This window comes from Seriola aureovittata, chromosome 18 (assembly GCF_021018895.1).
Source record: "Seriola aureovittata isolate HTS-2021-v1 ecotype China chromosome 18, ASM2101889v1, whole genome shotgun sequence".
Taxonomy (NCBI): Eukaryota; Metazoa; Chordata; class Actinopteri; order Carangiformes; family Carangidae; genus Seriola; species Seriola aureovittata.
The window spans coordinates 11,364,191-11,379,070 of NC_079381.1; the positions used below are offsets into that span (position 1 = coordinate 11,364,191).

Genomic DNA, 14,880 nt, shown 5'->3' on the forward strand with positions numbered 1-14,880 from the left:
CATTAACTTTCTAAAAACAAATTAAATGCTCGTTTACTTTTTATTCGATTATTACCTGGGGCTCAAATCACAGCGGCCCCCACTTTGGGAAGCCCTGCTTTAGATTAAGTCATCAAAGTGAAAAGCCAGTGAATTAAAAATACACTTTCCAAGTTCTAATCCTGTGTCCCTGTGCTAACTCCTCTGTTATCTCTTAGTACAAGGCAAATATATTTAAAATAAAAAAAACTTGGGGGCGTTATACATAAATGTATCCAATCAAATGTGGTGACTAACTAATCTGCCCATCATAATAACCTACATGCGATTGTTAGCTTGTGGGTTGCAGTAGCAAGTAGAGCCACATTAAGTTAGAGGTTAAGTGTTTGGATGCCCGTTGTCAAAAACTTTATTTACATTTCCAAAGTGTTTTAGGTCTAATTCATTCATTTCATTTCATCCTGATCTAACAATGCAGGTGAGGGAGGTGTGGATGGAGGCTAAGCAGTAATCCACAGCTCCGTATCACACAGTATTTGATTAGCAGCTCTCCCTTTGGAGCGATCCATGCACATATTCCACCTCACTTGGAAATACGTCACATCATGGAAGCTTGAGAGGCTCTGACTGATCTAAATGAATTTACCTCATTCACTGTCTGCCCAAATCATTATTTGGTCATGAACCATAGACCAGCAATACAGTTTAGACACTTGTTTTCAGGAAACACAGAGTCTGTTATGGTGTGTGCATCTGTATTATCATCATCATCATCATCATCATCATCATCATCATCATCATCATCATCATCATAATCATCATCATCAGGAGAGCAACACACAAAAACACTGATGACTGACTGATGCACCTAGCAGCACATACTTGAACCCTGCTGGTGAAACATGTTCTTGATTAAGGAAAACTGAGGGTGAGTGTGAGACCGAATGACAAACAACAGAAATCAAAAGTGAACATTACCACGCCTCCATCAGGGTTGCGGATATATCCATAACCAATAGTTTTGTCAATAAAGAAGCCATAGTCGGAACGCCGCAGGTGACCGACAGGTACTCCGTTGCGGAAAATGGCCTCCAGACCGAACATGGGTACTTTCCTTTAAGAGAGAGAGAGAGAGAGAGAGAGAGAGAGAGAGAGACAGAGAGAGAGAGAGAGAGAGAGAGAAATGACAATCTAATTGCATTCAAACACACACCATATGTGCCCCGTTTCATTCACACACTCACAAAATGAACTAATTTACTCCAAGTTTAATCTGATGTTAGACTACACTACAACACCGTCACCTTTCTCCTGCACACACTCTATAAATATATAAAACACAACCACACACATTCACAGTGATCAGGACCCTCAGGCTCGTACAGCGGATGAACAACATTAATGACATTTCCTTCACATAAAGAAAGCAATGTTTTCACGATAGCAAATTGCTTGTTGTCGAGTAAACCTGCATCTTCAAAATGCGATTCCTCCATTAGAGGAGGTAATCCTCCAGCTGACTATTAAATATTAATAATCACCAAACTAAGATTTTTGATTTAGTTAGATTTTCACTGGACAGCGATGAAATGGTGAAATATCATTAATGTTTTATACGTACAAAAATCAGAACAGAAAACGACAAATGTTCCTGAAGTTTCGGTTTGTATTTGCTATTTAAAAAAATTTGCATGTAAAATGTCTGAAAAGAAAAATCACAGTAGGGAGATTTAGTAATGTTCCATTAAACTGCTTCTCCATCCGGTTACCCAGTACATCTGCGGCTCAGGTATTGAAACCATAAACATGGTCCTTTTTAAATCAGTTTTACATTATTCACTGAACATTTAGCAGATGCATTAATATTAAAGCTTCTGTTCTCAGTTATAGTTAGGAATCCATTTGTGGAAAAAGTGGCCTCACCATTGGAAGCCTTCTTACGTTTTGTTTTCTGAGTCTTCTGAAATTTCCTACAATGTTTGAATTTTCTGTTGTCTTAAAAACGATTTGGTTCACTTCACTGATTTCTTTCTGGCCAACATATAATCTCACGACAGACGCTTTTACTGACTCGTCAATGGTGAAGCAGACGATGCGCCTCCTCAGACCCTCCTCCTTCTGTTTCTCCAGCCTATCACGGCCCTGGAACGGGATCGAACTCTTGAGTTTGCAGGTGAAGGCTAGCCCCGACTCCAAGGGTGTGTCATCTGGGCGAAGGTCAGCGTGCCAGTGTCTGTACCCTGATAAAGAGAGGAGGAGATAAAGAGCAAAAATCAGTGAACATGGAGATGTGAGCAAAAACGTGGGATGATCTTGCATTAATATCACTGTCCAACCAGGTTCATTTGTTTCATTCACTGGCTACATTTAAGTTAATCTGTAACCTTGAGATGGATTTGGATGATGGAGTGTTGTAACCTCTTATTGAAAGTTACCTTTCTCTATGCTGAGCGAGTCGATGGCCCTGTAGCCTGAGTTGATGATGCCGTGCTTTGCCCCAGCAGCCATGACGGCATGGTAGACCGGAAGGCAAGAGTCTTTTGGAATATGCAGCTCCCAGCCGAGCTCTCCGACAAATGACAGACGCATAGCTCGCACCTGGACGAGAGGAGGTAGAGAGGAGGCTTAGAGGACGTAGGGAGGGCATGCAGAGGACCAAGCTACCAAGCCTCTGCTTGTGTGCACACACACACAAACACACACTCTTCATTTTCAAGGACCAGATTTACTTGTCATGCATTTTTCCACATGCTGCTGCTGCTGCTGCTGCTGCTGAGGAAAGGAGAGAAGCAAACAGCCAGAAAGGGGCAGAGAATAATGAAAATAGAATAGATGCAAGGATAAGATAAGGTGCACAATGGAGGAGACAGGGAAACCGTCTTTTTTTTTTTTTTTTTAGAAAAGAATGTTATGTCCAAAGTGCTTTCAGTCCTGAAAGAGATTACAAAAACGCTTCTGGAGGTGAGAGGTGAAAATGATGGAAGGAGAGGAAGGAGGGAGGTGAGGCGATAGAGAAAATAGAACAGAAAAACAGGACGAGAAAAGAAGTAGAGAAGGACTGAGACATGCATCTCAAAAACTCGTCTTTCTACAAGAAACTAAACACAGAAAGCAGCCCCCTGGAAACCCCTGTAGCGAACTGCCGAGCAGCTATAGAATAATTACCCACAACCACAGCCTCTCTCTATCCTATAGTGGGAATGGATGAAAAGACAGGTACACAAAGCATATGTTGTCTTTTTATTTTTTGCAAGACACAAACTACCTTATTGGGTTTTTTTTCCTAGCATGCATACAACAAGCTATAGCATTCCACTGCTTCACTCACAACCGGCATATACACATTAATATGGCAGAGAAGTCAGCCAGCGTGACGGCAAGAGGAGGATTCGCCATGTCATGCAGTATGCAGCAACAGCTACAAGGATGGCCTCTTTTTAATTATAAAAACCAAAGATTAGGGTTTGAGATTATTTCTGTTGAATGTAAAGTTTTCCTGTATCAGTCAGGCTGTTATATAGTCACAATAGAATGAGAATAACAGGTTGAAAAGCACCAGAATGGGTAGGATGCAAACATATACGTGAAAGACGAGGGGAAACTAAGGAGAAGAGGAAAAGGAAAGTGAGGATGTGGAAGGGAGTGAAAAATGAGGAGGAAAAAAAAAAAAACTCTTTCCAACAGTTTCCCCAGTGGGGTGCTGTGACAGCCAGGCCATCTGGCCAGCCAGGGATCACCCTGAGCCCCATATGTACACCATGAAACTCTGGGGAGGACAGTACATGTAAGCCTGCGCTTGTTCACAACACACACTCCACCGGATACACAGGTGACAAACTTGAACACACAGAAACACACGGACGCCTCATGCACGCCGTCACTCACAGATTTAGCAGGCAAACATCAAACACAGAAAACACACAGCACAGACACACACAGCACAGACACAAGCACAAAAATGCATATAAACATGGAATCACAGGATCTAGCAAGCGGGCCAGCACACTTGCTTAAACTGGCAAGAGAGAGAGGGAGAGGGGGGGGGGGGGAGAGGGAGAGTCTAATGAGCTTTGAGGGGAGCAGAGGGCAGAGAGAGAGCTCTGTTCTCGCAGCAGTGCAGCCATTAAAATGTCACCCAGACAAGGCCAGCAACCAGCTGGAACACAGCACAAGCAATTCGCACGCGCACATGCACGCACAAACACTACCGCAGAGCTGCGAGAAGACGCTGACTGCAATCACTGGAGCGTTGCATAATTCATGCAAGAGCAACTAAAACAGAGCGAGTCGAGTGTGTGTGGACACATGTGTTGCTGCATGTGCTGCCGTACTACATGCTCTTTGATCCGAGGTCAGAGACGCTGTAGAGGTCAAGTCGAGAAGCCGAGGCTACACAACCTTGCAGCATTATTGTTAGTGTTATTGTAAGTGTATAAATATATGATTTCCCCAATGCTTGCAAACAGCAGCACAATAAACTTTGTTGTCGAGTTTTGAGTTGCTGGACCTCAGGGGAAGAAATGGAGAGGGGTAGAAGGCGGAAAGAGGTAGAGAGACAGAAAAAATGTGGACAAACTTGACATCTAAGTCACAACGACGCCTTGAGACATGCCATCTGTCCCACACACGCAGTCTATGATCTCTGTTGACTGAACCTTTGAAATAATAAACCAGTTTCACTCAACCGCGTGTGATTTGCATAGAAATATTTCTTAATTAATTGAATTTTTTTATTTAGCAAGCACTGACAGGGTTATTTTGAAGCTGACAAACGTACCCCATCCAATTACTGTAGAAATTAGTTGCACCAAGCAAGTGTGAGTGTGTGTGTGTGTGTGTGTGTGTGTTCTTACCTGATGTCCTGCTGCATTGACAACTTTGTGGCTAGAGAAAGGGAAAGCTTCGTTGCTCAGGTCTGTGTCCAACACCTCCTGCAGAACCTCTCGACTGCACAGAGAGAGAAAACACAGAAACTGTGCCAGTTATTTAAAATCGGTCAATACATTTTTTACACTTGCACTTATGAAACTGGTGTGTTTCTCACATCACAAGTAATACTGGAACTATAAAGAAAATAGTTTTTTTTTTTTTCTTTTTTAATCTAAATCTGAAGTATTTAAAGGAAAAATTACAACAAAACTTCAGCAGAACTTGTTATATTTGCTGTAAAAATGGACCATCTCTCCTCCCACAAACACACACATGCTCTCACACACTCTAAAATCAATATTATATAAAGATGAGTCAACAGAAAAAAAAAAAAGAACTAAGTTTAGCTTACTTTGCTACTTGTATGTTTGTGAGTGGGCAGGTAGAGAATACAATACGTGAGAGATATTTTTGTAGCAGTGTGGCAGGGAGCCAGGGTTGAGTATATTTGGGGAAGGGTTCAGGTTATGTTTGTGTGTGCATCTGTGTGGGTGTCCTTTTTTTTTTTTTTTTTATCTAAAAAGCAATTGATGTGGCTGCAGTTGGATGCAGAAATGTGTGTATGCGGGTATGTTCCTATATGTGAATAAAATATTTCTTGCATGTATGCACGTGTGCAGGCATGCATATGGGGATGATGCACAGGCAGATATTCTCTTCAGGATGTCCTCCAGTTTCTGTCCTCCCTCAAGCAAGGTTTTGTTCACTGAACTCCAGAGGCCAAGAGCAAGGCCAATTAGCTACATATAATCAGTGAATGGCTCTGTGTGTGTGTGTGTGTGTGTGTGTGTGTGTGTGTGTGTGTGTGTGTGTGTGTGTTTGCTAAAGGGGTCTTGCAACCATCAATTTGTTTCTCTGACTTGCCACTTAAATGTGCTCTCAGTTGTGGATCAGAGGATGGACATACACAGATACACACATATACACACACGGCTTTCTTACAGGATATCACATCATTTCATATATTATAAATAAGGTTCATAATATAGCAAGCAGTGCAAGCACCAGTTTCCCCTTTTGGAACAAGCTGCCAAGCTGCATGTGAGAGAGTCTGCAAGTTCAGTGACTCCCCTCTCCACAGAATTTGAATGACACATTTCTGGATAGGAAAACACAGAGAAATGCATTTCAATAAATACTGTAATTTTCTCTCTCCTCAAGCTTTAAAGAGATCCATTTACTTCATAAGACCCAAACATTGGAGGGCTGATTTTCTGCAGTTCCTCATATGAGGCAGAAACAATCAGGAGGAGCTGAGAATCATTACAGTGCTGTGCAGAGGGATGCCAATCTTGTTTATATTATTCTCACACACACACACACACACACACACACACACACACACACACGCACGCACACAAGCAAACATCCAAAGACGCAAACACAGACAGAAGCTGAGTGCACTTTGGATGCTCAAGAAAACTCAATGAGCTCTATAATCAACATCCTTTTGTGTGCGTGTGTGTATCTATAATGAATGAAACACACACACCCACACACACACACACACACACACAGAGAGGACTACCGCTGCTAGTGACGCACTAATTTCTTGTTTGGCGTAAGCAACAAAAGCAACAGGGATAGAAACATGAAAAAAAAGGTGAAGAGGAAACTGAGAAGGGGTGACAGAGCAAAAAGGGAGGAGTGGGGAGAGGAGAGTAAGGAAAGAGCTGGATAAGATCGACAGACACGTAAGGACTTGAGAGAAAAGAAAACTTAAGAGAACAAGAGATGAGAAAAGCCTCAAGGAGAAGAAATCGACGCTGCCCACACAGAGAACAGAGTGGCCCAACCCTGCTGCTGGTAAGAGGGAAGAACAAAGACGGAGGGCGGTGAGGTGGGGAGGAGAGGAGGTGAGAGGGAAAGAAAAAAATGGATCATGAGCTCAGAGAATGAGATCGGGAAGAGATAAAGGTGACCCGGCTCGCCCTCTGAGTGAAGAACAAAGGAAAACTGTGGGAAGCAAGAAGAAAGTGACAGGCTTGGACTTCCCTCCTATGCCCAAGTGTGAAATACCATTTTCACCTGAGCAACACATGGTTTCTAATCCCTAGATGAAGAAATCAATGGATGAATGTTCTAATGGATGAAAAAATGGAATACTGTGACAGGTTACATAATTTGATTGTAGAGTTACAGACATTTTCAGAGAAAAATCACAAGAATCGCAAAACCACAAAACTAGAGATGAGAGAAAAATGAAGAAGATGTGAAGAAGGAAGTTAAGTAATATAATATAATATAAGTAACAGCCTCTGATTTAAACAAGACCACCAAGAGTAGTGATGCATTTCACAAGGCAAGCATCTAGCCCTCTCCAAATGTTGGCACCAGTAGGACCAAACCCTACTCGACCCAAACCAGGTCCAGACGAGTGCTGAAATGATTATTACTTGTTGCTTGACAAATCGATTAATTTACTACTCAACCAAGACGGACATTAATGGCCAAAAAGTTTCATAATCAAATGAAATCATTTTTAAGCAAAAATACCAAACATTCATGAGTTCAAGCTAAATTGTGAGGATTCGTTGCTTTTCTGTATCTTATGTGATAATAAACTGAGTCAAGACATCTGAGGACTTGAGACTAACTTGAGATTGTTCATCATTTTATAGATCATATGATTAATTGATAAATCAAGAAATCAATCATTTTTAGTGTCAGTCCTGGTCCTACTGTACCACAGTTCCAAAGGCACATGCAGCTACCTACATACTACTTTCATACATGAACCCAGTGCTTTGATGGCATTCATATAGCGGACTGCTGTCGCAACTTAATCCCTGGTGGTCCCGTATAATTTCCTGAGACCCAACACAAATGTTATATATTTGCTAAACAGAGTATCTGACTTTTTGTCCTTCAAAGTCACTGCAGTGTTTACACTGGGGAATCAGCATGGCAGACAGTGAAGGTGAAGAGAAGTGCTTCTGTAGGATTACCTTTATCATGAAAACTGAATGAATCAAGTTACGCTCCATTATCATGTGGAACGCTGAGAGAACCAGAGGTCCTGCTCGAATTTTACCAGTATCTACTGTGAGGTTATAGTATGCAATAGTAATGCTATAGCTACAGCAAAAAACATTACAAAAGAAGTGAGTTTAATCCATGTTTGGAGCTGGATCCAGACTAGAGATCAGGTTTTTTTTCCCCCAATTCTGGTCCATTTGAACCACTAGGTTTTAGATCCTAGCAGCCAGTCAACCACACCATATGTCCATTGAGAAGTAAAAGTTGCTCGTTTCCATGATGCTTCGAATGTTTTTAAAAAAAGGATGGGTCCTATTAGATTTAGATGACAGTTCCAGGTCCCGCCAGGTGCATCTATTTAAACCCTCTCAAGCGTTGAGACTGAAAGCACAATTGCTCTGGGAAATCTTTATCATCATCGCTCGCGAAGATGAAAAGCAGATGTAAATTGAATTTAACAGAAGAGTTCACAGCATCATGGAACAGCCGATGGCAACATTAAAGTGCAGAATTAATCTTGAACCTCCCCGTTTCTGTCTGCTGTTTTCAGTCCACCTCTGTCCCTGCACCTCTTATGCCTATGGCCAAGTCTGGAGAATAGCCACTTAACCTGCTCTCCTCTTATCGATCCAACAGCTCGTCCTTTCACTTTCCCCACCTCCTGTGTCCAGGGTGTGAATCATAACCCATCTTTAGACCAATCAGTTACCTTCTTCTTTTCTCCTCTTCCCCCGCTCTTCGCCCTCACTCACTCCTTTTGTCCTTTTCTCACTTGGACACATAAATCATGGCAATGTCTCCATTCATTCACAGCCTCCTTCCCTCCCTTTTTATCTTTTCTTTTCCCCACCTCTTCGGCCCCTGGATGCTGATCATCCCCATGTCCTCAGAGTGGTCTGTCAGCTGGCAGCGGAAACCTTGGTCCTGAAGAACTGTTCTAATGTGGTTCCAGTTGTGTTCTGCAACACCACCTCCGATGGCCAGGTAGTACGCATCGCCTGGAGCGAAGGCAGGAGAGGAAAGAAACGATTACGGGGAGTGCGACAGAAACAATAACAGATCAGACAAGTAAAACAACTGGCAGAAAAGGTTTAAGTAAAACGACAAATTGGCAACAACAGACACAGCACAGCTACAAAAAATGAAAACTAAACAAATAAGGACAGAGGTTAGTATGTAAAAAAAACACACGAAAAAATTCATCTTATTTTCTTCATATGGCAGCTTTTCCACCACAGCCAAACATAACAATTTCTTATTTCTTTTTCAATATTTTGGCTGTTTAGTTGCAAATTTTGTTGTGTTTCTTGTGTCAGTGCTTTTCTGTTTTTTATGCAAATTGAAAATGATGAAAAAACCGGCGGATGGGAAAAAAGATAGAAAAGTAGGTAAATGATTGACGGAAATCTCCGAGAAAATAGAGAAGAATGGTTGAGAGAAACAGAATGAACAGAGGAATAATGGGTAGAAGAACAGAATGATAAATACAGCAGTACTGATAGATAAACTGGGAGACAGAACAATAAACAGGACAGCGCAAAACAACAATAAATCTAAAATAAGATACATTGTACAACAGAATGACAGATATATCCAACAGGAAATAAAACACAAAAGGTTAAAAACAGTGAAAGAATGACAAACGTAAGAATGGATAACATACAGCACAGCAGATAAAACAATATAGCAGATACCATGAAAACAGCACACCCACCCACCCACACACACACACACACACACACACAGTGTTTCTCACCATTGGATTCTGGTGCCAGGGGCAGGTTGGCAGCACCAGGCTCCAGTCTGCTCACTGTCAGGTCAGCCTCCGCCCCTCCTCTTTTATTCAGCATGCAGGTATACACAGTGGAGCCTGAAACACACACATAAACAATTAATCCTCGCGGCATAATTTGTAGGCCAATTTAAAGTGCGCAGTCTCTTGGAACTGCGTCGACAGAAATCTGGAAATAAACAATGAACCCAAATCTGAGGTCAATCTTCTGTTTGTAACTGATTCTATTTGAGCAGTCTGGTTTCTCTCTGTTTTGTGAGCTTTCCTGCACCACATGTGTGATTAAGTATAAATTCTTAATAACCTCAAGTGTACTTACACTACTTCCACAACTTTGTTGTTTTTAAGGGGCAACCAATATTCAGTCTCTGCCTCCAGGGAGTACACGCGCCCTGACGACACGTGAACCATGTCTTTCTGAATAATAGTTACCAAGGAAACGGCTGAAATATGAACCCCATTAAAAACTGTAATGACTGCTGAGAGCATCACTTAACAAAGATATTCATAATGAAGACATCCTCAAAATAATTTACTAATGAATGAAGTCTGTGTCTAATTACAAGAGACATCAAATGATGCCATGTCTGTCATCCATTGGCCGAAGGAGCTGGTGGCTGCAGTGACATGCTAATATGTGACTGTCCCTCAGTCATCTCTCATTTGACTGAATAATTGATGATACAGTTTCAATCTGTCACAGGTATTAAAGAAAATTGTGTCTCAATATGTCAGCGGAGCATAAGTTGGCCTCCTGCGACATGAAATATTCTCAGAGCAAGTACTGCCCCTGTAACTGCTGTATATTAAGAATTGGAAGTGAGAAAGAGAGAGAGGAGGAAAAATAGACAAAGAGCAAGGTCGGATGATGCGTCATCTATCATGCTGAAAAAGCCAAGTTTTTTGTGAAGCTACCTTCACACAGCAGTTGGAGTGAGAGCTGGTGATCTCAGAGAATGGTGGATAACAAAGTTGAAGTAGATGTTAGCACAAGAAATCAATCAAGAGGCTACAGAAAATGAATTTCCTGATTTCCTGTACACCAGCTGTACAAGCTTATAGAGGACTTTACACAGTCAGAGTCTGTTTTAAGGACTTAGGGAGCACTACTGTGTATATGAAGTTTTTTGTGGCTCCAGAGGGACCTGCAGGAGGGCTGATAAATTGCCTCAAGTGATGTCACTTGAGTGAGCCTCTGTTGGGTCTGAAGAAGTTTAAAGTTTTAAATAAAGGAAAAATAAATCTGAGGCTGTGAAGTTGGAAACAAGTGAACTTACCAGACCCCTGCAGCTCGCTCCTCCTCTCTACTTGAGGCTAGTGGCACCAAGTTTCCATAGTCAGTCCGACATTGTAACGTGAGTGCAATTATAAATTGCAATGTGCGTGTGTTTGCGTATGTAGCAGTCCGACTGACCTGGCTTCTTGTTGACATCAGCAGTGAACAGCCAATCAGCCGCCTTCTTGGCATCTGGTCCAGTGAGATAGAACTTTCCAAAGTAGGACATGTCAAACACGGCCACACCGTGTCTACATGACAGGCACTCACTCTTAATCTGCAATTAGTAAAAAAAGAAATCACAACAAAGACAAACAATTAACACAGACCCTGACATTCTCTGTCTGTGACATTTCTGAGATGACTGTATATCTTTGGAGTCGGCTCCTTGGAGGCACCATTCAACACAGCAGTGAAATTGAAGAGAAAAATAATAGCAAGGTTTTGACGTCAACATTGATCATTCTCTTTTCGTGGTGTGTCCTCCAAGCTGCTGATTTAGTCTGATGCTGGTGTTGAGCACCATGTCCATGGCCATTATTTCCCATGAGGACACGTGCTCCCTTGCCTCATGGGAGCCCGCAGAGCGTGTTCATACTCATCTGTTCACCCTAAATTATTTGGCCCATTGTGGTCTGACAAAAGAGGAAAGCTGCATGCAATTTAATGAACGCTGCTCTACTCAGTCACACACATGGTCAGACACACTTCTGCACTTGGTGTCTTACGCTTACCACGTCGTGATGTGGAGGGAAGTCAAAGGTATACTCTTTCCCCAGCAGTTCGTTGTATTTGTAGTTCACATTCTTCTTCATGTCATAAGCTCCATAGTAATCATAGTCTTTAACCTTTACAAGAACACAGAAAAACAAACGGTTAGAGGCTAATTAATCATTATTGTTTCTCAACTATAGAGAAAGGATAAAGCACTGGGCTTGATACTGTGTCAGGGTCGCCCATTATTGGCAGTCAGCCTGTTCCAGCAGTTTCTATCCAGCTAGCCTTGTGAGAAAATTAGCATCTTAATTGTTTATGTCTTTCCAAATGCCAGTTGTCAATATGTGGATGAAAATAAATCATTTGCGAGAATGTGCCTGTGCACAGTATGTGTGTGTGTGTTTGGTGTAAATGTGTCTCACAGGAGCAGGCCCTTCTTTGTTGAACCAGCCAGGTCTCTCCCAGCCATGTCTCTCCTGGAATACACAGCCCTGCTCCGTCAGCACCTACAACAAACAAACAAACAAACAAACAAACACACACACAGAGGTTAAATCAGTACAGGAAGTACACAAACATGAGAATGTTTACACAATTGCACAAATGGGTATTCTTTTTATTTTATTTAAAAGGCACATATTCACAAATTTGTATCATCATAAATGAATTAATTAATTAAGCAACATGAACATTAAGTGAAAACATCCACTGACAGAGCAACCACACGTTAATTCTTGCTCAGGAGCATTTGGGTTGCTGTTTTTGAATATTTATAGCAACACCAATTGATTTCTTGTGGCCACTTGGGGGCAGCAGAACAAGCTGTAACTACGACACCGACATATTATCACCCTATAAAGTTGTTATTGTGAACTTGCTACCAAATAGTTGCCTTTAACACATCAAGCAGACACAGAGCAACATTAGCATTTATTTGGAGTCTGGCCTCCTTTTAGCTCCATTTTGATCTCTGCCATCCACTAAGAAAATGACCTGGCTCTTTAAGCTCACCATCAAGTTGCTAACTCTTTCTGTCCACCCTTTGGTGCAAGGCAGGCAGTGTACAGTGGGTTTATCAGAGCTTTTTGAAAGATAATATTAGCGCAGCTTTAAAACCCATTACAATATAACACAATGAGCAACAAATTAACTTGTCTAAATATTAAAAATCAATCCTACATGGGAGGAATTGATGATAAGTGTAAGTAAGACCCTCTTTTAGCCCAAACTGTTGCTAATATAGTATGCTTGTTAATTCTTGATCTTTTGAACAGTGTTGAAATAAGATATTTCAGTGCTCACCATCCTCCTTGTTAAAATTGACAGTCGCCCACAGTTGGTAGGTATGTTCTGCTATGCTCTCCTCCTAGCAGGCAGCTAGCTGTCTCTTGCCAAAACTTCCCACACTGAGCTATATTTACCATCAGTGCTACCGAGGTGGAGAAAACATGTGAGCAGCAATGTCAGAGATGGCCTGTTTGTGCTCTGAAATAAGCTTGTATTGCCTCCTAAAAGTAGACAGTCTCATTACTTGCTCAGGGACAGCTTCCCTGGCCAATCAAACCCCTTAAGTACCTCTTAGCCATAATACATGTTGTCATGATTAGGAGCAAGAGCCAGTATCGTGAACAAAAGCTCATTTAAAAAATAATAATTAGACTTTTCCAGTGTTTTCCCTTCTTCGCTCTGCCATCCCGTAAATTTATCTGAGGCTCTCCAACAGCAGGAAGGCTGGTTGCTAGGTGATGGCCCTCGACAAGTGATTAGCAGGGCTCTAATGGGCTTGCAGCTGAGGGTTGGACCAACCCAGTCTCACAGGGACTGTGCTCTGCTTCGAGGTACAGTCTGGCTACCTGAGAGCAGTGTCTTTTCAGTGCTCCGTACTGTAGCTGGCTAGCATGAAATCTGATGCCATAATTACAATGACCATTGCACTTGTTATCATGAAGATTAAGGACACACAGCATCAAACAGTGCCATAATGTACTGATATGGGAGCGTGAATGTGACAAAACAGGTGCATTTCTGGAGAGCTGTCATGGCCAATGGCAGTAGGATGACGCCAATCTGTGGTCTTACACATGGAAAAAAATATGGTGTGGGTGTTATGACACGCATCATACGTCAGTGGTATGTTGCTCTGGAGACAGGTGTCCTAGGATTCATGAATTGACTCATTGTGTATTAAATACTTAAAAAATAAAAAAATTTTAAAACCAATTTTTGATACTGTAACTATTGGACATTCCACCATTAATGTTGCACATTGTACATGTTTGTATTATAATGACTATCTGACTTGCAGTACTTGCTTTCTTTTATCCTTCTTTATATTTTTTAATGAGAGGAGAAAACAGGGATGAGCTGCTGATAATGCACCTTGAGAGCACCTTCAGAGGACCAAAGAGAACAATAAAGAGATAAACTACATTGTTTGTACTACAAATGGTATTTATAGTCGTTTTTTCACATGGATATTTGTTTTCGCTTGTTTTTCTGTAATCTAAAGACAAAATCAGACTGTAATTAATCAAAACTACACAGCCATTTTCCATCAGTGAAATGCATTGTGAGGTCGCAGTCAAAAAACTGAAAAACATTTAAAAAGTTACCCTCCCTTCATGCCTTTTGACTGCTCATTCAGTGTAAAAAAGGCCCTTCGGGAAATCTGTTTAATTATGTATGAAAGGTGTCAGGGAAGCTAAATATAATGAGCTCTAAGAAAGCTGTATACATGAGCTACAAAAATACACTGACAACACTGCTAATGCAATTTGTGTAACAGTAATCTGTTCTGAAGGAATGCCTGCATGCGTGAGCGGGGGTAGAAATTGCAACAGTTAAAAGGTAAATGAAGTCTGGAACAGGAAAGCATGGCTAAGTGGGTCATTAATGCATAAAATATTGTGGCGAGGCCTATTAAGAGCTTGTGTCAGGCTAAGCAGAGAAAGGAAGCTGAAAGACATCCAGGACCAGGCCACTGAAGCTAAGTGTATCATTTATAGTCATGTTGGCAGGGATCACTTTAATAGATGTAGCTGCTGGGGATACGTTACACTGCTAAAACAGCTAAACTGCCATCTGGTTTTGAGTAGAGGAGACGAGCAGACGGACAAAGAAAAGACATGAAGGTGACACAGCTAACGTATACTGAGAGAGACAGGGTCAATATTTCTAGCTTGGCAAAATGACAGACATAAAAGCACAC

General features: G+C 41.6%; 1 protein-coding gene across 2 annotated transcripts in view; it reads right to left on the minus strand.

Annotated features, from left to right (window-relative positions):
• The window catches only part of sardh (sarcosine dehydrogenase), a 39,057-nt gene that overhangs the window by 3,782 nt on the left and 20,395 nt on the right, over window positions 1-14,880 (minus strand). For both annotated transcript variants that reach the window (XM_056403722.1, XM_056403721.1), the window contains exons 13-21: window positions 12,095-12,178; window positions 11,690-11,803; window positions 11,094-11,232; window positions 9,644-9,757; window positions 8,738-8,885; window positions 4,833-4,926; window positions 2,415-2,577; window positions 2,051-2,219; window positions 958-1,093 (exon numbers count right to left, since the gene is read on the minus strand). In XM_056403722.1, coding sequence (XP_056259697.1) covers window positions 958-1,093; window positions 2,051-2,219; window positions 2,415-2,577; window positions 4,833-4,926; window positions 8,738-8,885; window positions 9,644-9,757; window positions 11,094-11,232; window positions 11,690-11,803; window positions 12,095-12,178 — 1,161 coding nt within the window. The remainder of the gene's footprint in view (window positions 1-957; window positions 1,094-2,050; window positions 2,220-2,414; window positions 2,578-4,832; window positions 4,927-8,737; window positions 8,886-9,643; window positions 9,758-11,093; window positions 11,233-11,689; window positions 11,804-12,094; window positions 12,179-14,880) is intronic.